General features: G+C 41.3%; 3 protein-coding genes and 1 pseudogene across 7 annotated transcripts; all 4 read right to left on the bottom strand.

The window, feature by feature from the left end:
* Window positions 1–6,781: 6,781 nt before the first annotated feature.
* On the bottom strand, window positions 6,782–15,643 carry LOC115683290 (calmodulin-interacting protein 111). 2 transcript variants are annotated; one of them, XM_056315241.1, is made up of 10 exons: window positions 15,282–15,643; window positions 14,098–14,256; window positions 12,187–13,055; window positions 11,596–11,800; window positions 10,980–11,187; window positions 9,292–9,782; window positions 7,948–8,374; window positions 7,627–7,707; window positions 7,286–7,476; window positions 6,782–7,192 (listed from the first exon to the last, which is right to left on the bottom strand). In XM_056315241.1, exons 1-10 carry the CDS (start codon window positions 15,606–15,608, stop codon window positions 7,058–7,060), a joined length of 3,093 nt encoding a protein of 1,030 aa, XP_056171216.1. In that variant the 5' UTR covers window positions 15,609–15,643; the 3' UTR covers window positions 6,782–7,057. The 2 variants fall into 2 exon arrangements, with proteins under 2 accessions (XP_056171216.1, XP_056171217.1); XM_056315242.1 differs by lacking the exon at window positions 15,282–15,643 and having other exon boundaries at window positions 12,187–13,109; window positions 14,098–14,234.
* A 758-nt stretch (window positions 15,644–16,401) lies between these two features.
* LOC115683291 (G2/mitotic-specific cyclin S13-7-like) lies at window positions 16,402–19,377 on the bottom strand. 2 transcript variants are annotated; one of them, XM_030607761.2, is made up of 8 exons: window positions 19,191–19,377; window positions 18,495–18,648; window positions 18,336–18,393; window positions 17,969–18,244; window positions 17,751–17,876; window positions 17,238–17,645; window positions 16,962–17,140; window positions 16,402–16,856 (listed from the first exon to the last, which is right to left on the bottom strand). In XM_030607761.2, exons 1-8 carry the CDS (start codon window positions 19,225–19,227, stop codon window positions 16,667–16,669), a joined length of 1,428 nt encoding a protein of 475 aa, XP_030463621.2. In that variant the 5' UTR covers window positions 19,228–19,377; the 3' UTR covers window positions 16,402–16,666. The 2 variants fall into 2 exon arrangements, with proteins under 2 accessions (XP_030463621.2, XP_030463620.2); XM_030607760.2 differs by having other exon boundaries at window positions 18,336–18,396; window positions 19,191–19,376.
* Window positions 19,378–20,928: 1,551 nt separating this feature from the next.
* LOC115683409 (pentatricopeptide repeat-containing protein At2g35030, mitochondrial-like) lies at window positions 20,929–22,638 on the bottom strand (annotated as a pseudogene).
* Window positions 22,639–23,002: 364 nt separating this feature from the next.
* On the bottom strand, window positions 23,003–26,117 carry LOC115683309 (probable mediator of RNA polymerase II transcription subunit 26b). 3 transcript variants are annotated; one of them, XR_008817294.1, is made up of 9 exons: window positions 25,738–26,117; window positions 25,141–25,665; window positions 24,928–24,996; window positions 24,750–24,835; window positions 24,300–24,352; window positions 23,918–24,213; window positions 23,754–23,844; window positions 23,324–23,671; window positions 23,003–23,237 (listed from the first exon to the last, which is right to left on the bottom strand). XR_008817294.1 is itself a non-coding variant. In XM_056315152.1 (8 exons), the coding sequence occupies exons 2-8, from the start codon at window positions 25,558–25,560 to the stop codon at window positions 23,532–23,534; spliced, it is 1,155 nt and encodes a 384-aa protein (XP_056171127.1). In that variant the 5' UTR covers window positions 25,561–25,665; window positions 25,738–26,117; the 3' UTR covers window positions 23,003–23,531. The 3 variants fall into 3 exon arrangements, 2 of the variants coding, with proteins under 2 accessions (XP_056171127.1, XP_056171128.1); XM_056315152.1 differs by having other exon boundaries at window positions 23,003–23,671; XM_056315153.1 differs by having other exon boundaries at window positions 23,003–23,671; window positions 23,754–23,841.
* Between the last annotated feature and the right edge of the window lie 339 nt (window positions 26,118–26,456).

Here is a 26,456-nt window from a genome sequence, read left to right as displayed (position 1 = left end):
GGAGGAGGTTGGTCAGCGGCTGCAATAGCCATGGGGGGGTCCAATGGAAACAACGACTGGGGGTAAGGTGCGGGCCGACGGCGACAGACATTGGTCTGTGATGGAAGGGAGATGGGGGTGTCTTCTGTGGATTGAGTGGCCTTCATGTGAAAAGTGATGTGTGGTTTTTGGTACTTCCCTTACAAATACTGTTCTCAACATTACTCCTCTTGTCAAGTACTTTTTTTTTATTATCCCTTTTTCTTTCCTTTTTTTTTTTTTTTAACCTTTTTCTCCCCCCCCCCCCCTTTTTTTTCAAATCCCCTTTCTTTCCCAAACCCCCTGTCCCCAAAACCATCCCACCACCTCTCTCTCTCTCTCAACACCCACTTGATCAGCTCACACCCACGGCCAAGCACAGCCTCTCTACCGCGACCTTTAGAGACTGTTGTGATGGTCGTCGCGCCTGTTCAAGGCCCCGCGCCGTGGCCGAGTTCTCTTACAGAGGCTCGGTTGGGCGCGACTCTTATAAGCTCAAGGCCAAGCTCACATGGACTTGGCAACTGGGAGCTTGACTCGAGCTCGCATGACTACTCCATTGTGATCCATGAGCAAGCTCGACTCTTATAAGCTCAAGGCCAAGCTCACATGGACTAGGCAATTGCGAGCTCAAGTCGAGCTCGCATGACTACTCCATTGTGATCCATGACCTAGCTCGCACAAGCATAGAAAGGGGCGTAGGGAGAGGTCCAGGGGTCGAGTTGCTAAGAGTGAGGTCGGGTTTCTTAGGTAGGGTCGGCGTCGAGTGGTGGCTGGGTTGATATTGTGCTATGTGAGGGGGATGAGAGAGAGAGAGAGAGAGAGAGAGAGGGGTCCTTTTACAGAAGGACAGTATCGGACAAAAATTTAAAAGTTTAGAGTTGATTGAACTAACAGTGAAATAATTGCCAAAAGACGCAAATACTCGCTTCAAGAGACAGCCAGACATGAGAGGAAGTTTAAGTATGATTGTTTCAACATCTTGGCCACACAAACAAAGTACGTTAATAAACTCTTAACCTTTTACACTATGCTTGTCACACTCATAGGAGGGAAGTAAAAGGGGCTCTAAAAATACAATCGGACTTGGATAGAGGAAAACAAATGAAGAGAAATGATTAGGAGAGACTATGAGAGATTTGGTCCTGAGCAAGACCTTAAAAGGCTCAAGAAGAGACGGGGGAAGGGACTCATTGATATGATGGAGGGATCTCCCTGTAAATTCTCTCCATATTTTCTCTCTCCATAAAAGAAAAAGATTTGGAGGGCTTTTGGGTGGTGAAGGTAAATACAACGTCAACTTCGTTTGGCTACCTCCAGATAGGGCTGGTATAGTAGCCTCCCGCCTAGGATGATAAAGGTGATTAGGAAAGATTAGGAGAGATTAAGAGGGATTGGTCCAATCAATTTTATGTACATTTTACATCCTTCCGAATCTCTCTAAATGTAGAGGGATTTGTGCATTAATGAACTATCTATTCCTCTTTGTCACTGTGTCCTTATCATACATCCATTGATAAGTACATAAAAGGATATTTATGTTCAAATGCAAAATTTTCCTTTCTTTACCCTATTTAGCATCCAAACAATATTAGAGCCCAATCCCTTCAAATCATTTCCCATCCTTTTCCTCGTAATTCCTTTTCTTTCCTAATCACTCCATCCGAACTGAGTAGTAGCGTCCGTTAGTAAATTACTCGATAAGAAAAATATCCGAACCTCTCGTTTTCCTAGATACGCTCGCCCCGTGTCATCGCAAGCCAAGTCAGTCTCAATCATCTAATGTGGTGGACCTCACATGGATTGAGTTCCAAGTATGATTACGCATTGTTTATAAGTGGGGTCAATGCTAGAATTTCTTTCTAATGATTGACTCTTACTTGTAGGAAATATTTTTTTTGCCGAAGTTCGAGATCTCTTGACCTTTTCGCTCTCGTTTTTCCAACGCAAGCCATCCCTTTTCCATGGATTACAAGTTCTTCTTAACCATTTTCGAACGAAGTCGTCCTGGTCTTCTTCCCTGTCCGTCTCATCGCTTTCGAAAGACTTCACAAACTCGCAGATCATTTCTGACAAACCGAGCGTGAATTGAAAAGGACATACTATTTTATCTATTTGAGGACTCGTTATTTAAATATCCAGACACCTTAAATTGACCTAAACCTAGAATTTCGAAAGCGATTGCTTCCGCATGATCGGTACGATTATGTTTTTGTTAATATAGCCTTGATCGGGACTCGGAATCGGAATAAAATAAAAAGGGGTTTGCTTTAGAATAACCGAATTTAAGTTCTGACATGATATGAGTGACCCGAAATACGTTTTAATAAATTTATGCGATCAAGTTGAAACTTTTTTAAATGACGTGGTAGTCGACATTAATATGATGGCACGACCCTGGATTTTCAGCCCTTTTGTTAATATCGAGAATGCATAAAATTTACATTTTTCAAAAGCTGGCCTGCTTTTGATGTATGTTTACGAATAAAATTTTTGGCAAAATGACTTACCAACCGAAATAAGAAATCGTCATTTAAAAAACCGAAACTCAAACCGAGAGAAGGTAACGGTTAATAGAGTGATTGACTCTAGGGTGGGTATGTTCCAAATTAAGAACCTGAAATTTACCGTGTCAGACCGGTTCTCAATTTTTGGAATTGAGAATCGAACCGGTCGATTATGGAACCGGGCGATTTGGCTCCAGGCCAATTCTAGGATGGACTCGAGAGCCGGGCCAACTTCTTCTTATTGTTTTTCTTTTCCCGTTTCGATTTTTTACTCAATAAGAAGAAATCTGCAATCACGAGGATAACGAGTCCTGTCATTGCACCTTAACCCGTCCTCGACATCGTTGTCAACTAACAAGTTCTTGCCCTTTTCTTGCTGTCTATCTTGGACTCTCTCTCTCTCTCTCTCTCTCTCTCTCTCTCTCTCTCTCTCCCAATTGCTGAGCCTCTTCTTTGATCCGATCGCGAACGACCCATTTGATTCTTGATGTTCAAGAGAATCAGTTCTTGGACGAACTTGATGCTTCTGATATCTGCCAAAACTCTGAAGCTCTCAGATTTTTCTTTTCTGCCTTGCATTGCAGAGAGAGAGAGAGAGAGAGAGCGACCGGGCTACTACTAATCGAGATTAGGGGATGATGATTGGACGTGATGAATAAAAATAATCTGAAGCATTTCGAATAAATTGCGGGAATTACAGCCAAGAAAAACACAACAAAAACAAAATACCATATAATTTTCGCGAAAACTATATTAGGCAAAATGGGCTAGTGGGAATCTGCTGAGTTTGGTGTTAGGTATGGGAGATGGCATTATTCTTATCACACACTAATTTTTTCAAATTAATTTCTTGTGGATGATGTACTGTACTGGCCTGCCCTAGGGAAGAATATCTTGAGCAGCCAACCTGTCCTAATGTCTTAACCCACCTCTTCCTTTTGCCTTCGATTTTTCAATAATTTTGGAGGTGAAGATAAACATGGGAGGATAGTGGAGATTTGACTCCCGAACCCCTTAAAAGAAAAAGGGGGGGTTTCTTCTAATCTTTTCTTTTCTTGTTTTGTTCTTTCTTTCCTTTTCTTTTGTAGTGACGTTAACGTGTGGGGGGGGCTTCTTAATGCAGATATAATATCACATCCGCCATTCCATGATCTGACAAGATGGCACAAATCAGATTCCCCCTCACAACCCACTTCCCTTCCCTAAACCTAGAAATTGCGGCAGCATCATGGTCCTGTTCTTTGTTTTGTTTGGAGGTTCAGAGCAAATCTCCATGTTTATGCCATGGTTAAAAGAAACTCTCCTCTTTTATTTTTTTTGTTATGTCTCGTCTCGTCTCCTGCTGCTATGCCATAAAGGTTATTTAGGTAATTTAATTCCCTTCCGTGAGGACGCGAGCTCGCGGGCGCCGCGTGTTTTTAGCCAACGTGGATGGGCGCGGGATGCCGACCCAAATTGGGGCGGTTTTTTCCCCAGCCAAAAGAGGGAGGCGAGGGAAATGGCGAGGCACGGGGTAGGGCGGGGGCGTTAGTAGCCCCCGGCCTTGCCCCGTCTTATGCATTAAAATTACGAGTTTCATTATTAAAGTATATTTTTTTTATATGTGGATCGATTCCTTTCAAATTTACATTATGTCATATATTACAACAAATATAAAATCTTAGCGAAATAATTCGAAGAGTGTACAATTTGATAATCACTTCTTTCTATAATCAACTTAACTTAGATATGAAAATATAATTGTGAAAATTAAATTCTAAGTGTAGCTATTAAAATAGACCCATTGCACAAAAATCATCAATTAACTTGACTGTTAACGATAGTTGTAATGATCTTTGTGAATTTGATGTATCTAAAACCTACATTCTTTCCCCGATACATCAGTTTTTTTTTTTTTGGTCGAACCCGATACATCAGTTAACACCGTCAAATTAGTAGAATAGAATTATTTTCTAAGTCTATTTGCGTATGTCTATTTATAATTTGACAAAATAATTTGGGAGAACCAATAAAAAAACCTTAGCAAAATAATGTGATAAATTATTTAAAAAATCTTAGCACAACAATGTACAATTAGAGTTACTTGATAATCGACTCTTTCTATAAACAATTTAAATATGAGGAAAACATCTGTTTAAAGTAAATTCTAAATTTAGCCATCAAACTAGACTTAATGCGTAGAAATCATTAGTCAACTTCACTGCTAATTATAGTTATAATTTTCTTTTGTAATTTAACAGACTTAATGTGGAGATAATCATTAATCAACTTCACTGCTAATGATAGTTATAATGTTCTTTTGTAATTTAATGCGTGTAAAAAAAAACTTTTTCAATTAGTATGAATCATTTTCTAAGTCCCTTTATGTATTTATAACTTGAAAAAATCATTTTGTGAACAAATAAAACAACCATAAGTAAATAATATGAAGAATTATTTGAACAATCTCGGCAAAAAAATGTACAATTACTTGATAATCAACCTTTTTTTTTGTCTATTATCAACTTAAGTATGAAAAAAACAAGTTTTAAAAGTAAATTCCAAGTCGAGCAAAGCTAAAATAAACTCGATATCTAAAAGTGATTAGTTGATTTTGTGATTGCATTTATAATTCTCTTTTGTAAGTAAAATGTTTATGAAACCTACATTTGTCCCCGGGTGGTTTATTGCGTTAGTTGACGTGGTCAAATTAGTACAACTATATTTCAAGTGTTATTTGCATATATCTATCTATGATTTGAAAATAGAATCATTGGGAAGAACAAATTAAAGAATCTTAGCACAACAATGTACAAATTAAGTTACTAGACAATCATCTCTTCTTTTCTAAACAACTTAAACACGAAAAGCCATCTGCTAAAACGAAAGTAAAATGTGAGTAAAATCGACTTAGGAATTATGATCGATATCTGAAACGAAAAAATAAAAAAATAGCTTTATTCTAGGAGAACAAAGAAAACCTGGCCCACCAAAACCTGGCTGACCAGACCAGACCAGACCCGATCCGATCCGACCGGACCGATCTGAATACGTGGGCCCCACCTTCCTCCTACCTCGTCCGCTCTAACAACCTAGCTCCAGAACTTATGGACAGAACGCCAGAACATCAAAACCTCCCATCACTTTTTTTTTCCAAATTAGGGAAGGAGATGGATAATCCATAGATTATGAAAAATATATATTGATTTACTTTGGAGAGGCATATTACAAAAATTACTACTTGTTAGCCGATATTGTCGTAATGCCGGCTTGGGACTATGATCGCGATCGTTAAGGGGTATAATTGAGTCCACCTACTCATATATATTATCGAATTGCCGCTTAGTAACTTGAGTATCGAATCGAGCCGAGCGTGAACTTGAAAATATCAAGCTTCGATAACTCGTATATCTAATTAAATAGAAGACAATGCCCCCTTAATCTCATTAAGTGAACATTTCTTTAGTCTAATTTTAGAATTACTAAAACAGTCGAGATTATTATTTTATTTTTTTTGGGTATTGAAAGGGGCGAAGCACAAATGTTACATCAGAACCCGCCTAACAAAACTAGATCCAACCATCTGCTATCAATAATGGAATCAAACTTCTCGATGGCCCATCTAAATATAAAAAGTCATTTGCATCGCAAGAGGGAATGACCTAGTTTGCTAACCAATCAGAACATGAGTTGCCTTTCCTAAAATTGCACAGAACCCAGACATGCTGGAAATAAAAAGGTATTGAGTTCCGGTTAAATGTTAAATATCAATTTGTTAAGGGTAAGAATTAAAGTAAAAAGCTTTAACAAAGTTCATCCCAAATTTCTTTTTGGATTAGCTGAATTAAGAAATACATCGTTGCATGTATACTAAAAGTTGACCCTTTTACAAGCATTTACTTAAAATAATGGGCAGATCACAAAACTATAAACATCAAGCTGTTGCATATATTACGTTACTGTCTGTTATGTGCTGTCTCATTAATTTGCTAGAAAAAAAATATTTTTTTCATATGATTACAGTTTATTGATGTCAAGGACGTAGATATTGCAATTAAGAAAATAAAATCAGCTTTAGCATTTTCGTATAATTTATGAATTAGTATTTCATTTCGTTTAATATAAAGGGGAGATCGTTATGAGTGATTCAAAACGATGCGGCGTTTGAACTAATGTTCGCAACTACCCTGTTAGTTTGCAAATGGAAAATCAAAATCAAAGGACACCTTACATTCGGTAGAGTGCAAAACAAGCATCAAGCATCCAAACGCATGGCCTTCGACCAACCAATATTCCCATTTTCCAGACAGTGAACAGAGGTCTAATTTAGAGCAGTAACTCAGGACATGATGCACATGGATCCGACCAAAGAATAGAAGTAAAACAAACAGAACTTCAGGCAGAAGGCCTTCTCACAAGTTGTCAGGGATTCAAAGCGTATAAATAATCGATTTTCAGCCAAAGACTCAAGGATGAGAATGCCAACACAGAGAATAAGATGCATTAGCCAGATACGAGACCAGTTTGATCCAGTAAATACCTCAGTTTGGATCTCATTTATGTCTGGATAAAACAAGCCTTTGAAATTGAGTCGAAAGCTCTTCGTAACACTCGACCACCGATGGGCGCACTTGATTTATTGCGTTCCTGAAATGCTTCATTGCTACTTCCAAAGCGTCAATGTCCTCCTGATAGCATCAAAATTCATAGTAAAGCAAATCATTCAATACAACGACATCCCAGATGGAAGATTAAAAAAAAAAAGCAAAGAAATTATAGACCTCCATAGCTGCAACGGCAGCCTCCCGGCAGATGAGTGATATGTCAGCCCCCGTACAGCCTTTGGTGAGATAAGCCAACTCCTTTATGTCCACATCAGAACCGCATGGGACTTTACGTAGATGGATGCAGAATATTTCTTGCCTATCTGCCTCATTCGGAGGTCCGACATATAGCAGCCTATCAAAGCGTCCTGTTGAATTACATTATATGTTAATATCCAACTTTGATGGTCACAAATGAGGTCATAAAACCCTGGAACTTGAACACAAGAAAGCTGAGTTTTGCATGGAGAGAGAGAGAGAGAGAGAGAGAGAGAGAGAGAGAGAGAGGGAGAGAGAACCTGTTCTTAACAGGGCTGGATCGATATTATCTGGCCTATTGGTTGCAGCAATAATGGTGACATCAACTCTCTGATGCAGTCCTATGCTCCAAAAAGACGTTACGCCGTTACTAAAACAACTAAAACAAAGTAAATACTAAATAAAAAGCTTTTAAAAAATAGTGATTATCGCAGACCAATTTGAAGCAATTAGGGCCACAGCAGTAAGAATATGCTCATTGACAAACATTTGAAAATTTGTCTCTCTAAATCTATCTTTTCATGACAAAAGCCAAATTAAAAAATAGTTTATTGCATCACCAGAAGAAGTAAACTCCTTACCATCTAGTTCAATAAGAAGCTGACTTATAACTCTATCCGAAACTGAAACACCATCACTTTCCTTTCCACGAATATTTGCAAGTCCATCAATTTCGTCGAAAAATATGATTGATGGAGCATTAGCCCTTGCTTTTGCAAAGACAGATCTTACAGCCTTCTCAGATTCGCCAACCCACTTATTGAAGAGTTCCGGGCCCTTTACTGCAATGAAATTGAGCCCAGCTTCAGAGGCAACTGCACGAGCCATGAGGGTTTTGCTGCAACCAGGAGGACCAAACAATAATACACCTCTTGGAGGGCAGGCCCCTATGCGTTCTAATGCAGCACGATGTTTTTGAGGCCACTCCACTGCTTCCATTAGTTGAGTTTTAACTTCTCCTTGCCCACCAATATCTTCCCATTTGACCTTTGGTACCTCGAGTATCACCTAAAGGTTAAAACAGAGATGGAGAACACAGATAAGTAGGTTGTCCTGTGTCTATCTATTCTGATCCACCAACAAGAAGGCCTTATGACAGACTTCTCAAAATCAAGTCATATATCATATATTCTGAACAAGGATATACATAATACAAGGAAATTATCTTATTCTAGTAGACCTGCAGTCTTCATATGGAATACTTTGCATCACTCACAAACAATCTAGCCCCATCAGTTCATAGTCTATACCCATCCGCACTGAATCAAATTAAAAATCACCTTATGTAGAAGGTTAATCATCTATTTATAATGATTGTATGGAAGAAATCAATCAGTCAAAAAAGAGAAGCAATTTCAGATGCAACTTGAAAGGACGCTCTTATTCAATTTGCTCCATTATTTTCAAAAAACTCCTGCACTAAGGTTCACCTATCGAAGATGATCTGGATTCATACATGGTGAGGATTCCAGTCCTTGATAGCTGAAAAAGAAGCTAAACAACAAGAGAAAGAAGGCAACCATTCTTTAGCAGAATGTCCATTGATACCAATCCTACATATAGTACCTAGATCTCCATAACATTTTTTGTCCAATCAATTTATCCACAGCAGACATGATGAGTCCCCAACTAGGATTTCCCATATCAACGTTTGAACTAAAGGACATGAAGTACAACTTTTTTTTTTTTGGCTTGGCATACCGTAAATTCAACTTAAGTAAGAAAGGATTGAGCTTATACAAAATGTAGTCAACAAAATCCAAATCGTCCAGGCAGTCTACGTACCGTATGGGTACAGTTGCATAAACAACATCATACCATAACATTCAACAAACTGATTTATCCATATAGAACACTGGAGTCGTAACCAAATGCTTCTCAATCAAAATAAGACTCAATGCCAAAGATGCAACAATCATACCTACCTCTCTCATGGCACTAGGCCTCACTTTCATTCTGGCCTTCTCAAAGTCCTCAAAAGCTATGGTCAGCATACGATTTTTGTCCACTAAACCTCTAGAGCACCGCATCCTATCTTCATTTTCTGTGACAGTTTGCTCGGACAAGGAAGATGGTAATGCGTCCGAGGAAACATGTAATGTGGACAAAGAACGTGAATAATCCTGCTGAGAATCTCTTATGTCTCCCAAAGAACTAGATTCTTCTGTTGCAACATTAGCATTAAACTCAGAATCCATCTGTGATTTAGAATAAGACTCTCCCTGTGACTTCTTAAAACAATTATAGCGCCTGAGGCATACCAACGCCGCTTCATTGCAAAGGGCTGCCAGATCACCACCCACAAAACCATGTGTAGACATTGCCAGTTGTTGAATTTGCAATTCCGAGAGTGAATGTTCCATTAGACTGAGAAGTGCGAATAGTATTTCAAATCTTTGCTTGGAAGATGGGACACCTGCATGCAGGAATTACAGAAAAAAAATGTTTTAGTGGAACCTATTTACCTTTTAATTAAGTGACCAATCTATCCTTGCATTGTTCATGTACGACTCTCTTGGGGTTATTGATGAAGCTGGTCATTGGGAAATTGGGAATACAGTGGACTCAGACTTTCTCTATGATGGTGCTTGGAATAGCTGCGGGACAGCAGCTACAACTTTCAAAAAGGGTGCTTAAACCTCAAAAAGGTGTTTGATCAATATTTCAGAGCTGTAGCGTCTAATGACTATTTTTAAGGAAACTGCTCCACTTGCTGCTGCTACTTCAAGATGCTGCGGCTTCATCTAATGTTGTACCAAAAGCACTGATTATATGCAGCTAACCGCACATCATAGCACAGTTAAGACATAGTATGGTTACAGAAATAATAAATGGAATCATGTAAAGAATGAGAAAACTTATTTTAACCCTCCCTCTAATAATTTTTGTTGAAAATTTGGAGGGAACGAATAAGAGGATCTTTTATGAAAAGCAAAATTTTTTTGTTAAAGTAGGGACTTTTGGTTTTACATTGTACTTGGGGTTTAGGAATCACACTTCTTTCACCCTTCTAGAATTTTAGAGCCATTAGTACCCCTTTTCTTTTTTCTTTTTTTGGTCATAAGTATCACTTTTCTTGTAGATAAGGGTTCGTATAGATTAGTGCCCTCATGCTGTATTGACAAAACCTTTTTGACCAATTAAAAAAGGGTCTATGTTATTTATTATCAGTAGTAATATATGACTGATCAAGATTTCAATCTGGTCAAGTGTTTATTAATCCCAAAAATAGGTCAACGGAGCTAAGCTGATTTCAAAACCAGCTTAAAATGGCTTGGTGCTGAAGCCCAAATCATAACTTCCCATTCCCCTTCTATACAACCAGCGCTGGAAAATAGAAAATAAAGAAACAAAGGTCATATGGCCCGACAAAACAAATAAAGGTCATGGAAATGTGTTCAGTTTCCAATTCCACATTGCTTATCCAACATATCATACACTATGTGCCTCCAAATACCCCAGTCCCCAACCCCGAGTAGCCAAAGAGAAAAGGAAAAGACCAGTTAATTCCACTCCAATTGTTCTAAATAGACAAATTGACATTGTGTGCATAAAAACGAGTGCTTGGGTGAACAAAAGTCACTAGAATCTTTAAGTTACGGGAATGAAGTACCTATCTCAATTTCCCTTTCAAACCGACCAGGACGCCTTAAGGCAGGCTCAATACTTTCTGGTCTGTTTGTTGCAGCAATTACGAGGAGTCCACCGGTTCCATTAATCCCATCCATTAAAGTCAACAATGTACCAACCATTCTATGAGAAAGTTCTTCCCCTCCATCTTTTCGAGCAGGTGCAATAGCATCCAACTCATCTATGAAAACCTGCGTAAGACAACATTTGCAGAGAAAGGCATAACTCAATCGAAACAAAATATAAATATAACTGATGTAATTAAATCAGAAAATTTAGTTTTGAAAATTCAATTTTGGTTGAGAAGTTAACAGAGCTATCATAGTGCCTCACTGTTTCCCAAAAAGGCATTTATTCCCTTTGTCCTTAAGCTTCCTTGAAGTTACATGAAAATCCACAGGATACAGGAATATTTAAAAGCACGTGTTCATGCAGGAAATACTGATTGTTAACATCATTTTAGCAGTAGGCATGCTCAATTAAGTTCAATAGTTGATTGCAATGCAAACTACAACAGTACGTATTATGCAGGTTTGCAAGGCAAAACATAAAAAAGAATAGATGAGGGAAAAGAAACTGGAAGTTTGAAGAAGCCTCACCACAGCAGAGACAGCATGGCGAGCAGAATCGAAAACTTCTCGCAAGGCCTGCTCACTTTCACCATGATACTGTCTCACAATTTCAGGTCCATTCACCAAGAATAAATTAACGCCAGCGTCGTGGGCACATAGTCGAGCCAAAGATGTCTTCCCTGTACCCGGTGGACCATGAAGAAGTACTCCTTTTGTAGTTTGGAGATCAAACCTTATTACATAACAACATGATGGTGTGTCAGATAGAATTCTTATCTAAATTAAGCTGAAATTCAAATATGCCTGACAAAAGTGAGAGAAGGCATAACAATATGTTTCATCCAAAATGTTTCGGGTCTTTCTAATACATGTTACCAATTGGTGGATATAACAATAGAGCTCTTCCACAAAAGCATTAACTGACTAATAAAATACTCAATTTCTACACAAGTTAAAACTACATAATATACTGCTCATTATATCGCTGAACATTAGAAAAATATGAGAAGGGGCATTCTCTAAATGTTTAACCTAAAAGATAGCTGCAGATGTAAAAGGCTGGAGCAAAGATATACAGCTGCAGCTCCACCAAGTGTTGGGAGTTAAAAAGTACAATACCTTGATAAAGTGTCCTTCAAAGTAGAGGACATAATGTCCATCAAATCAGTATACTCTTTATGTAGTCCACCCAATTTAATGTCATCACCTTTGATGTCAGCTTTACAATATGTATGCTCAAGCTTCCCAACAAGTGATCCTGTCACTGCTGGAGTTACTAATGTTGTGTTCATGGGAGAAGACAGATGTATGTTTGTTCTGCTTGTCACAGTGAAAGCATGAATCACATTGTCTGGCAATTGGGAAATGTTGGGGGATGAACCTTCAGCAATTTGATATTTAATGGATTGATTCTTTCCATCAGACGCTTGTTGAGCACCAATCACTCGGAAAAGCCAAAGCTTAGAAAGTATGGGGACAACCACCAGGTTCCCTTGAAGCAGAAAACGAGAACACAGCCATGATTTGGTGCAAGCCTGCAAAAGGTTCTTGGTGCTTTCATCTTCCAACAGCTGGACAATATCATATGAATCAACCACTGGACACATCTGACTGGTTGAACTTGATTGTGAGAATGGTGAACGAAATTGATCATTTGCAGGAGTGCTCATCTTTGACTGACGTACCGGCGTCCTAGGAGATCCAAAAGTTACATTTTCATTAAGAGGTATCTCACCAGGAGGTTTCACTAGAGACAGTGCCCTTCTATTTGTTGTGAACTCATTTCTAGAAGCCAGCTCCAAGCACAATTCCTCACAGTTCTGCATTGCGAATGAGCAAAGACTGTTGTGCTGCAATTTGTCAATCCCATTGACCAGACCACCAGAGATCCAACTCTGTACGGGAAAGACAAACAGAACTCTACCTGAAGTGGGACACCCCATCGTATATGAAAGATTTAATGATAACCGCACTCCATTCCTAAGAACCTGATAGGAATAATGGAGGAGTCAAACAATATGTAGTTGACCGATATCCGACCTCTGTATGGGCAACAAGGCAGCTATTAAGAATTGAATCTTCCAACGCCACCAAAAATAAATAAATAAATAAAAAGAAAATAACTGGACGACCTACTAAATAGCTGAAAGACAGATTCCATATTCCATGAGTGAAAATGCTAATTTTTTTGCAAAAAAGTTATTATCTTAAAATCCAAAAAGTTTGATTCAAAAACTCAATATTTCAGGATATCATCTCCATATTCACCAGAATAATGAAGAGGACTTTAAAGGGACGAGGCACTTTATCAAGCTCAATTGATAGCAATTCCATTCCACATGTCAATTCGGCATGCTCCTCAAGACCCTACAAAGTCTTTTTCACTGTTTCAAGATGATTGTGATGACTTGAGTTTACGAGGAATGACAGGATTCAAGCTGAACTCTGTCGTTGAAGGAAGACTCCAAACGATATGGCAGAGGACATGCCCTAATTAACCAAAAGGCCTCAGAATGGCATTGCTGACACATTCAAATGCGTTTTACCATCAAGGGTAACATCTTTCACATTCAGTAGATGCTTACCAGTTTCTGTCTTTCCTGACTTTCACATGGGGTATGGATTTCACATCAAGTTCAAATTCATAAAGATAATATTCCTCTATTTCTTGGATCATGGTAAAAGTCGTCCAAATAAAAAACCAGAAAAAAAGAAAAAAAACCAGAGATATTAAGCCTATATTTATCACACCGAAGTTATCCATGCTTTTGAGCAATTGAACAACCATTAATGCAGAAAATTCTTTCCTCGACCTAATAAAAATGCTTTCATGCCCTTTTTCGAAGACCCAAAATCACACAGATGTTATAAAGAGGCTTAGCTTAGACATGATTTGTAGTGTTTCACCATTAACGCATCACCACTTGTACTTTTCCTCTGCCTTCCCCTTATATATCAAGAAGTATTTCAATCCTTAAATCAGATTTTCTAGGAGAACAGATGATATTGTAATTTAAGTTGCACTCGAACCTTAGAAGAAGGAAACACAGTGGCAAGAGCAAAGAAATCCCCAGCTTCATTTGTCATTTTATCCCCGGGGTTCATCCCGATATGTCTAGCACATTCATCAGCAAATGAGCATAAGGGGATACCAAGTGAAATTTGACTCCTTGAAGAAGCAAGGCACACCTGTTATGCAAAGATATGGAAACATCAGCAACAAAAGATTACGGGACAATAAAATTCTGATAAAGAAAAAAAGAAAAATAAGAAACATACATGATGTTATAAACCAGAGCAGAGCAATCAAGGAAGGAAATCACATAAAGGCTTTGTTTGGGAGAGAAGGGAGGGTGAGATAATGAGAATTTTCCTAACCATCCTAAATTTGGAGGGAATTTTAAAAGCTTTTCTAACCATCCTATTTTCCTTCCCCCTCTCTCTCCCAAACAAAGCCAAAGGGATCATAAGACATGCTAACTGAAGAGAAGGTGGGAAAACACGAACTGGCTTTGTGGCCTTGAGATTATTTCCACGTAAATAGCAAATCTCATTACCTTTCTTGTGTCCACTGACCTCCGACATCATTACCATGTGCTAGCCACAAAACCATTTTCTTATCGATGTACAGCAATGACACAAACTCGATTGCCTACATTCATATTCAAACTGTGAAAAAAGCAGGGCAGAATGTGCTTGGCGTGAAGTAAATAGGGCTGTTCTCCATGTACAGGAGGACGGATTTCCATTCTGCATTCCAACAACTACGACAGACATCAATAGCAGTCGGTAAGCCCACTTCTGTAGTCTTTGTAGTCATCTTATTCTCTATTAGATGTTATGGGGTGGGTTGAGTTCAAGACCAAGGGCAAGATTCGAGCTAACACTATTCAACAGAAAAGGGTTGCACATAAATCCCGAAATAGCCGATTAAGTGGATGAAATGTCCATATCTGACATCACACAAATTATGCAACATCGCATAAGCAAATTTCCACTCTTGGACGTTTTGGGTCGGCAAGACTTCAAGACCAAGAACTATGTTCCTGATAATCCGCTTCGTCAGAACATGATTCCACCGCAATTCTAAAACAGCCGAGTATGGGGAACAAAAATTCATATCTGATTAATCCTTAGATAAAATTCAGGCACAGGGCATGTATCAAAATCTACCAACGCAATCGACGCTAATAACTCCAATGGGGGTCACTTACCGACACGATCGAACCGGGCGCGATGGCGGAAGCGACCATGGAAGCCTCCGAGAGCCAAACCTTACAGCCTCCTTTGGCCTCCGCGTCCGCCCACGCGTCCGAGACACGGCCGGCGAAGGCGGACTCGCCGATCAGGCCCGGGAACCTGGCGGAAGCCGCCCGGAGGGCGACGGGGATATCGTCTTCGGCGACGGCTTCCGAGCCCACGAGAGGAGGGGAGGAGGAGGAGGAGGCGGCCGCCGGAGAGGGCGTCCGGGGAGACGCGCAAGGGTCGGACGAGCCCGGCGGCTTCTTCTTGCTCGAGGGCTTCTTCTTGCTCGAAGGCATCGGTGGGGAGGGCGGGGCGAATCCAAAGACGCGACCTTTCTTCAGCTTGCTTGAAAGTATGGAGAGAGAGAGAGAGAGAGAGACTAAAACCCTTGCGAGTAAGGGGAAGGGTTTTGGACAGTGGCGCGAAGACGAAGGGAACCGGATCCGACCGACGGGTCGGGGCAGGAGAATCCGAATAAGATCGGGTCTCTGGACCTGGGTCCTGGGTCGGGTTTGGATTTGGGTTTGGGTTCCGCATCATCCGATATAATTCATTTTTTGAGTTATTCAATTATGCGCTTTCAGTTGTTCGACTTTTTGTCCTAGTAATTTATTTTCGGAATACTTTTTTCTAGAGAAGGTGGATTATTTACTTAGTTTTAGAAGTTGTGCAAATTTCCGTGGGTCTTTTTCCTAATTAATTTCGAAGGTTCATCATTTAGATATCGAAAAAACTATTCTTTTACGCCAATTTGGGTCACCATTTGACGGGTGTTGCTCCAACTTTTTTCTCAACCCGATTTCAATTCAATTCTCAAATTGATTAAGGAAATTATTCTTTTATTTCAACACTTTTGCAATAACTGGATTCACCATTTATCCAAAACACTGCTTTTAGGGTTCACCATTTATTTCAACTCGACCCATTTCAATTCCCATTCTGACACAGGTTCTTTAATTTCAACACTTCTTCATAATCAAGTCCATGTGATGACCCATCTAAGTAGAGAGAGAGATCTTCATTTCCTTCGACATCGAATCCGACCAAATTCAATTGGCGTGGCCATTCGAATAACCGGCAAAGCACGACGAAGAAGAAATATTTTCATTTTGCTAAACTTCTTGGTGCAATATTGAATTGAAAACTCCATATATTTTTGGTTCCCAATTATACAGCAGCGACATCCAACGAATTGAACCAATCCAATCAAACAGAAGTCACAAATCTGTGACCGGTTAAAAAAAAAAAAGAAACAAAGGGAGTCAATAATAGTCACAAAATGTTTTCTCTGGCCGAGAACAAACTCAAAAGCTGTGTGAACTCGTCTCTCGTCTCCTTCCCTTTCGTCCCTCCCTCATGAAGAAGAAGACGACGTCGACGACGACGTCGAAGATGACAGACCACCGCCTTCGCAAAGCAGAGCTTTGGCCGGTGGGATCAGAGCCACGCCATCCCTCTGAGGGTTCGAGTACTTCTTGTACACCACCTGCAGCTTGTTCTCCTTAGCCTTCCCGTGATACCCCACCAACAACTTCGCACAATCCCTGTTCGTCCAAATGCCACTAGTTTAGTTTTATCATCATCAAGAGAAGGAAGGGCTCGTGTTATATTAAGGGGGTACACCCCTTTGATTCAAAGGCTTTTTTTACCTGAGCTGTGATTCGGAGAAACCGGTGTGAAGCTTGAGCGTGTCGTTCCAATGCGGGGTCAGGCCGAGGGTGAGCCGCGCCGCGTACACCGCCGACGCCGCCACCATGGAGGGGCAGTACGTGAGCGTCGCGTAGTTCATCACCCCGAGCTCGGCTAGGAAGTACACCATGTTCTCCAACTGCATGACCAAATGCCACGAGGACAAAAATATGTTCAGATTTTTAGCAACATACAAGGACCAATATATATGAAAAGAAAGGAGTAAAGGAACGGACTTTGCGATCCCCAAGCGACGCCTTGATGAATCGAACGAGGAAGACGTAGTGGGTGGGCACGGTGAGCGTCCACTCCAGCTTCCCCAGTATCGTCTTCTCCATGGCCAGCACTTGCTCGTGGCTGTACGCTCTGTCCGCGATGCACACCAGATCATTCACCTCAGGAGCCCAGATCTCTTCGTACTTGGAGGCTGTGAAGAGAGCGCCCATGCCCAGCAGCTGGAGCTCCCGCCTCGGGACCGCCTTCACCGAGAGGAAGCGGTCAATGATGTTGATGGTGAGGTAGAGGGTCTCGGGCATGAGCTCGAACTTGTTGTGGATCTCGATCAGCCAGTCCACCAGGATCGCCCTCATCTTCTCGTTTATCTCCGGCTGCGACGACATGTAGTCGCGGGGCAGGCTTTCATTCTGGCGTTCCAGAAAGGGGTTTGGACAACATCATCAGCCAAAAGAAACAATATTTGATAGCCAGGCATTCTTTACGTTCTTAAAAGCGAACACATTTGAGTGTACCTCTGCCTCCTTGTAGAAAGTGTAGATATCTTCGATATATTCAAATGCAGCCAACTCGTTGTGGGCGTCACCCGCGTCGATGTCCACAATTTGCTCTTTGGGTTTGTTGGTCAACCCACAAGCTGCCTGCTTGGGAAATAGAATTTAATCTGTAAATTTTTGCGATTATTTTTATTGATGGACTTATGCTTGAGAGAACAGAGTAAATTGGCAGGCACCTTGCTTCGAGCAGTGAGGACCGAAGTGAGCGTGGGCATGTTCCTTCTCGATGATTTCTCTCCTTCCTTCTGCGCAGGCTCATGATGTTGCTTCTTCTTGGCCTCGACCACTTTTTCTGAATCCGATGTTAAATCGATAACTTCGACCTTTGGTTTCGGTTTAACTACTTTCTTTTGAGCAGCTTTCGCCGCCGCTACCGCAGGCTCCGCTCTTTTGCCTGCTCCAGGTCCATCGAGAATGGAAGGCGCTCCATTCACGTTAACTACGGCTTGTTTCTGCGGAATTATTTTAGAAGAAATTAGGTCAGCCATAGTTGTGAACATCCAGGTTTTAAGAAGAAGAACATCCGGGTTTTAAGAGGTATACCTTGTTGTTTTCAGCAGCCGCAGCAGCCTGTGCATTTGCCAGTAGTTGTGCACAGAAGCTTCTGACGTTAATAATCACAATAAAGCCAGTAAGGAACATGAGCACACTGGATCTAACAATTGGAGGGGGAAAGAGAGAGAGAGAGAGAGAGAGAGGAACCTTGTAATGGGGCGATGAGGCTGAACCTTGCCTTCGACGCCTCGAACTGTAACAAGATTGCCAATGTCGCCGAGGGCTTTGCGGTTTCTTCCCTCGGCTGCGCCGTTCTTCTTCTGCTGCTTACCTGCTCCTCCTCCTCCGATCGCTGCCTCGCCTATATCACCGTCGCATAAGAATGTAATCAGCATATGCATAAACGATTAATTGGATGAAACACATACATGAAAGAAAACATATATAAACACGTTGTGGACAATTTGATTGCCCAGAAAATCCTTTATCAATTGGTTGCTCCTCTGAATTTTCCGAAAAACCAAATACGAATTGAAGGGGGGAAAAACCCGATTTCCATAGGGCCAGCCTATTCACTAATCAAGATCTGGGTGAGCGAGTACGAAAGAAGCCATCACACACAGACCCGGGGTTTCACACCAACACTCGTCGCACATAAGAAATCGTTGTCGACAACACGCGAGAGCTTCGACAGATCACAAGATCATTCCTAAGAAGATGCGCACAGGGGGCTACTAATTTCCAAGACTACGGAACAGAACCACCAAGAACAGAACATCAAAACGGCCAAGACAGTCTCGGCACGGGGCCGGGTCCAAAGCAGATCAACCCAGAAATCGTCACGGAAAGAGATCGAATACTATCCCGGCAAAGAAACCCCCCCAAAGATCTGATTTTTTTTACCTCTCGCTTGCACGGGAACAATGGGTCTCGAGGCCATTTCGATCAGAGAACAATCTCCTCCTCCGAATCCGATTGGCGAGGCGAAACCCTTCACACGAGAACGACCCTTTCCTTCTCCTCTCTCTCTCTCTCTGTGTCTCTGGGTCTCTCTCTCACAGCGAGATCATGCGGAGGAAGGAATAAGGAACGAGGATGAGAACTCTTATCCCTCTCCTTTATGAAGCTGACCAAGCGGCGCTTCCCCTCGCAACGGTCTTCTTCCCCTTTCAATTTCTGACCGCTGGATCCGCTTCTCGATCTGACGGCCGCGGACGGGTCTGCCGAAATATAGCCGTTGGAAGAAAAGGGCCTGGGGGGGAGGCTCAAAGTTACCGTTCTCGCTAATGGAAAAAGAAAATGCAAAAAAAAAAAAGGGTTAATATATTTTTTTAAGGGGGGTGTGCGCAGGCCGTGACCGCAGGGATCAGGGAGGGTCCGTGCAACCCCCTTCCGGAACTCGCCACGTGGCGACGGGGGGATGGGGGGAAAAAAAAAACGGACCAGGGAAATTGAAATGGGTTTTGGAAGGAAGAAAGGATCATCAAAACTACTTTTTCTTTTCGGCTCGTGGTTGATAGATTAAGGCAATTTATGATCGAATCGCGGGTCATCTGGGAATCGTTCCCAATTTGATGTGTAGATGTGTATAATCCAAGTCGGGGGTGGAGGCGTCGAGAAGCAAAGGGCGACGGGAAGAGAGGGGGGAACATTGAAAGTAATCAGCGGCGGCTGCCAATTGATATATCGATTTGATTGTCCTTTTGTAGATTGTCCACATATTTGATTTATCTAAAATTTTGAGGCCGAGGAATTTAAGGAAGGAAAGATCGAGGTGCTTATTTAAAGATTTTGAAAACTTGTGAGGGACTCGATATGAATAGTTTTTTTCTTTTATAAATCACAAGAAAGTCCACTTTAGATTGAGAAACCTCAGGTCCTTGAAATACCCATTGATATGTAGGTGAACCGCACCTGAAATTTTTTACACTTAGCGACATGGATTACTATACTTGCATTGCGCACCTAACTACAGACATGAGTCCGCCACTTTACTAAGCCAACGAGGTAATTTCACGACCGTATTTGTTCGTACAATCATTATATGGAAGTTCATTCTTCATGAACAGAAGGCAACCAGATTGGACCTATTTTCTTCATTCAGTTTAGAACTGAAAATTCATGTTTTGCTTAATCGAATTTCTCCTGCGTTTCATGAGTTGCAGGATGGCCTAAAACAGTGCAAAAGCGGTAGTTCCAAGCATCCAACTGCACATCTTATCATGAAAACTCTTTCTTCCTTGTTCAATTTAGACTTACATTACACTGCCCTTTTGTGAATTTTGATGAGTAAATTTATTTGTTACTCACAAAAAAAAAAAAGATTATTGAATGTGGGAGGACCAATACCCTCTACAAGCCCTTTTGTAGTATATCCATCATGGGCTATATAAGCAACATGCCATAGCTATACAAGCCGAGCACATGCCCCACAAGAGCAAACAACTCCGATCAGACGGTCCTAGCTGACAAGAAGAGACAAGAAACATGAAAGAGAAGTGACATTGAAGGGGATGAGCAGCTTTGCAAGAGACGTCGCACAACCAAATATATGACTACCGGAGTGCCATCCGTTTCTCAAACCTGAGCAAACAAAAATAGTAAAGAGTTGCAATTGGACAGAGAAGGCAAAAATCATGACTTTCATGCTACCAAAAAGTCCTCATCCGCTGAATCAACATCTTTTTGTACAGAACTAGACCTCTTCATTTTCATTTTCAAGTGAAGATCGAGGAGCAGAGAATGGATAAGCTCCTTTTGACAGTGAGACTTGTCGGCAACAACAAACGCATGAATGATATTCCCCGTCGATGCATATATATTAGACAACAACAAATATGTGCCAGCATTTTCTGGTTCCAACTGAAAAAGCTTCTCTGCAGCCACCTTGCCGATTTCCGCATTCCCGTGATAGTTGCATCCCGCTGGAAGGGCTCCCCAAAGACATGCAGATGGCTTGTCCACAACCTGCTCAATCCAACTGAAAGCTTCCTCCAGCCTACCAGCTCAACCGCACAGATCAATCAAACATGCAAAGTGATCTTCTCTCAGGTGCACGGAATCATCCTGCACAAGTCTGCTGAAGTACTCTAGGCCCTCCTCCACTAAACCAGCATGGCTACATGCGGAGAGCAACCCCACAAAGGTGGAGTCATCGGGTTTAAAACCTAATTCTATCATTTGGTTGAACGAAGTGATCGCCTCTCTTCCACTTTCATGATGAGCAGCATAAGCTGCAATCATACAATTCCATGATATTAAATCCCTTTGGCTCCACAAACCATCGTCAAACATCTTCCTTGCAGTGACTAACTCCCCACATTTTGAGTACATGTTTATGAGAGCCGATGCCACAAATGTATTATCATGATATGGAATTTTACAAATTAGCTGATGAATTTTCTTTCCTTCCCCAAGACCCGCCGAGTCACTGCAAGCGCCCAAAAACGCTCACGAAGGTTGCTTGATTAAGTTTTATCTCATCATCAGCCATCATTTTCAAAAATATCTTCAGCGCTTTTCATTTTGCCCATCCTGAACATACCCTGTGATCATGGTAGTCCAAGAGACAGACCAAGAGACAGACATTCCTCTGGGGCATCTCATTGAACAAATCCCTGGCCCCCCCTTTCTGTCTCCATTGTGAATAAGCCCTGTGATCATCGTATTCCACGACGGCACGTTCCTCCTCTCTGGCATTCTCTCAAATAAATTAAGAGCATCCCTTCAACTCTTATACTGTGCATAACCAGTGATCATTGTGTTCCATGAGACGACATTACGTTCTGGCATTCTATCAAACCACTCTCTTGCCTCATCGAGCATCCCACTTTTAGACAAACCTGCCACCATTGCCGTCCAGGAAATTAACATCCCTTCTTGGCATCTGATCAAAAAGCGTCATTGCCTCCTCGATCCTCTCACGCTGTGCCTAAGCAGTGACAAACGTATTCCATGAAACCACATTCCTCCCCGGCATGCTCTCAAACAACTTCAGCGCCGAGTCAACTTGATCATTTTATGCGTACCCGCCAATCATGGTGTTCCACGAGACAGCATTTCTATGGAGCATACCATCAAACAAAGTCTCCGCTTCACGTATTCTACCCAACTTCACGTATCCACCAAGCGTGACAGTCCAAGTCACCGCATTTTTCTTGGCATCTACCCCATCAAACAGCTTTTCGTGCCTCTTCAATCAACCCACGCTTGATATAAGCAGATATCAGAGTGACCCATGCTATCTCGTCTCTTACACCCATTTCGTCGAACTTCTTACGTGCTTCCACAATCCTCCCTTCCTTACCGAGCTTTGTCATCAGTCAAGTAGACCGAGCAATGTTCGATTTTGCACCACCCTGCAAACGAACTCTGAGACCCTACAGAATCGCTTGTGGAGTGATAAACCCTGCAAACACCCAGAACAGGGACGATCTCCATAACCCCAACATTTCAAAGCCCGTCCAAGGTCACAGCAACAACTCAGCCAACACCAATTCAAATTAACTCGCGAAAGCTCGAATGGGGCAATCTCCATCTGCTACGAACCTGATCTCCCAAGAAGCCAACCCCGAGTTTCAACAGAAACTCGCGACTAATTCGACGACTTCCACTGACGGATAGAGTAATCTATAATGCGCGAGCGAGATGGGGGTGACGTTAACAGAGCTTTAATTCTCCAAGCACATGATAGGTGTGCGAATTCGCCATGCGACTTCATAGGAAACCAGATTGGATTGTTTTCTTCATTCAGTTTAGAACTGAAACTTGTGTCCATGGAGCTAAAAGACGTAGCAAAAGGAATATATAAGGTTATATATCAAGCGGAGATATCTCGGAAAATGCTCTCCAGGATGGCCTGAAACAGAGCAAAAAGCACCAGTTCCCAAGCATCCACCTGCACATCTTTCTTCCCATCACAACTGCTCTTCTTCTTTGTTACAATTTAGACTGCATTGAGAAGCAACTTTTTCATGAGTAAATTCATTTGTTATTCACGGGAAAAAAAATTTGAATGTGGGAGGACTAATACCCACTACAAGCCCTTCGTCTGTACTTCTATATCCATCATGAGCTATATAAGCAACAAGTCATAGCTATACGAGCTAAGCACAAGCTTCCTGAGTAAAAACTCCTATCAACCAGTCATAGCTAATATATGCAACGTGTCCAGAGGTAATAAACACAGATTTTCACAAATGAAGTATCAAGCAACAGCTGCATTCGGCACTGGAAGTTTGGTCTTCAAAACAATGAGATCCGTCTCCGTGACTTCGCCATCTGGCTAAGAGTTTTTTCGATTCGAGTGCGTGGACCTGGACCCTTATGACTTGCCGGTTGCTTTGGGAGAGCAGGTAAAGCCAGCACTGTCCGCTGCCTCTTGGCTGTCAAAAAGCATGATCAAAGTGATTGCTTGCTATGTAGTAGGTCTAAGAAACAGTCGAACTTCCTGCAAAAGCAACTAACCTGATTCTGCTTGTTGATAGTGCTCTTGTAATGTCCCCTTGGAGGCTCCAAATTTCTTTTCCACTGCAACTTCATCCGAGCTGTTGATCTTCTGATGGAAACAAATGACCAAGTCAGTTTTTAGTTGGAATGATAATCTGAAATTAAATAGCTTTCGCACTTACATCGTGTCGACTGGTGAAGAGTCTCTTGCGGCCCATGATTCCGTTTGAGTTTTGAAGCATTCTTTCCTTCTCAAACTTCTGTGTTGCAATTTTTGAGTTGATACTAGAAGATGTATTGGGCTTCACAGTGGCCTGTTGTTGGTTCATATTTGGTCTCTGGTTCCTCTTAGCAATTGAACTGGCCTTGTTGGCGTGTTTCTCTTGTTGCCATTTTGGGGTGTTCTGGTTCTTCACTGACGATGATAATCCACTGGCACAATCTATTTTTCCGACTTTGCGAAGATCCACATAAGAATCTGACAAGTTTAAACAAATAAGAAAGGGTACCCAGATAAAGAACAAGCAACCTACAAGAACATTTGTATAATAGTAATGCTAATACCAGCAACATCCTTTGTGCTGCGGCATATCTCTTCGACCATGGCCTTCCATCTCCTGCAATTATAAAAAGAATCGATCTGTGAGTAATTGAACTGGAAATCCTTATGAAATTACCATGCTCTTGCGCTTCCAATTAAGTGAAGTTGGTAAAGCACCCGAATCTATGCTACAAACAAGATATGTCCAAAAAGGGTGTCATTGCTTGGATTACGCAAGAAGCAGGCATCGCAGGTTGAAGTGTTTCTACTTTTTATTCAAAGATTCAGTGTTTTCATAAAGTTACGTCTAATCAAGTTTGAAGTTCTTGGAAAGTCGGCATATGTAGTTACGGAGAAAAACTTGTATAGTTGCTTCATGTTGCAGCATACAGACATTAAGCCCAAGTGTCCGGTTCCTCAAGAAGCCATGGAATAAATGAGAATTGACAGAACTGAAATATATCCCTCCATACATAGTGATGTTGTGTGCAAGTTGAGCAATCTGCGTCGATCCACCTTTCCTCCGGAGACTGTTGACAGTTATCCCAATCTTTGTTTTCTGCAAGAACTCAGCAAAATTAGATGGATTAAAGAAGCCTATTGGCATTGTCTTTCAAGAACTTAATTGAAAGATAAGCTATTCAATCAAACCTCCAATACATCCATAGAGATAGTCATCAACTGGAGTTTTCTCAGTGATTCATAAAGCGCCGAATCAGACTGCCATATCAAAAAACAAAGCCACGTTATATATATGGACAAGGAACAAAACAAAAAACGACTTTTCAACATACTATCTCCAAAACTACAGAAATTCGAAATCAATGGGCAAAGAATGTACTGAATTCGAGTTAGGATATTCACCTCGTGTTGACTGTTGTCCAAAACCCGCTTGATCCTTAGAAGTTCACCAATAATTTGAGACTGTTCATCAATCTCATCACTAAATGCCTCTGCGCCTCCATAATCGAGATAGCTTTCCGGGTTCATGTCCACCCCATCACGCTCAACGTCATCCTTACTGTTGTCCCTGATCGTTTTACTTTCTTTATTCGCGCGTACACAATCATCTCCACCATCGCGCGACGCAGGCAGGTCATCGTACCCTGGGCGCCGCCGACTCTGAGTCGACGTGGTCGAGAACAGCCGCTCGGCTATGCGGTCTCTTTGTAGCCGAAAATCTCCCGGGCGATCCAGCACGGCTATCGTGATAGCGGTCTCGATGAACTCAAACATGTCCGTCGTTCCAAAGAAATCCCTCCAATCATCCAGCGATTCCCCCATCGTGGCCACGGCTAGGAACAGAGTGCTTGGCGCGCAAGAAACTATCAAGAAACCGCAACGATCTCTATGGTTTTCGGAACAGATTGTATCGCGCGCGACAACACCCTACCCGTTCGGAAACTCGGTCAGAGCACCGGTGGGACAACGGAGGGACTTGACGAGAAAATTCAGACAAACCTGAGAAATCCTCGCTTCAGCGATGGTGGAAACAGAGCCGTCGTTGTGTCGCTGGGGCTCGTCTCCGTCTGAGGTTTGTATGCGATACGAATGTTTGTTTGAGAGGGAAAATTACAAGGTTGTCTTTCTTGTGTTCTTTTGAAATTTATGACCAAATTCTCACAGCTTCTTTAATTATCTAATAGATATCTGACCAAAAAAAAATTTATCTAATAGATAAACTCCCCGAAATAGAAAAATAAAAATAAATGAGGGATTTTTTTGGATACCCGCTTAGAGCAAATTTCTTTATTTTATATCTTTTGCTTTTACGTAAGCAAATATTTCTTCTTCTTCTTCTTTTTATTTTCTCGCTCCAAATTTGAAAAGATTAATGCCACAAAAAAGCTCAAATTGGTACACTTGTGATAAATTTACCCGATAGTTATAATACTCAATTCTTTATATCACAATGTGCAAAGGATACATGACTAGTCCTCTCTACTACTTTTGCATGCATTCTTCAAATTAAAATATGTCAATACTTTGAATTTAAATCATCGTTAAATTGTAGATTATCTCTGAAAGACATGAAGGTTTATGTTGAGAATTGACCCACATCGCTAGGGCTTTTAAACTTAATATAAAGAGCTCGGAGCAATTTTAACAAATAAAATTAGTAATATGGTATTGCGGAAGTAAAGATAAAGACGCTTTTTCAAACGTATATAAAGGAGTTA

The sequence above is a fragment of the Syzygium oleosum genome, unplaced genomic scaffold, assembly GCF_021117445.2.
Source record: "Syzygium oleosum isolate NSW1041296 unplaced genomic scaffold, Sole_v2.1 Sole_v2.10, whole genome shotgun sequence".
Classification (NCBI taxonomy): Eukaryota; Viridiplantae; Streptophyta; class Magnoliopsida; order Myrtales; family Myrtaceae; genus Syzygium; species Syzygium oleosum.
The sequence above is the reverse complement of the archived record's forward strand: the minus strand, read 5'-3'. Positions and strand labels throughout refer to the sequence as shown.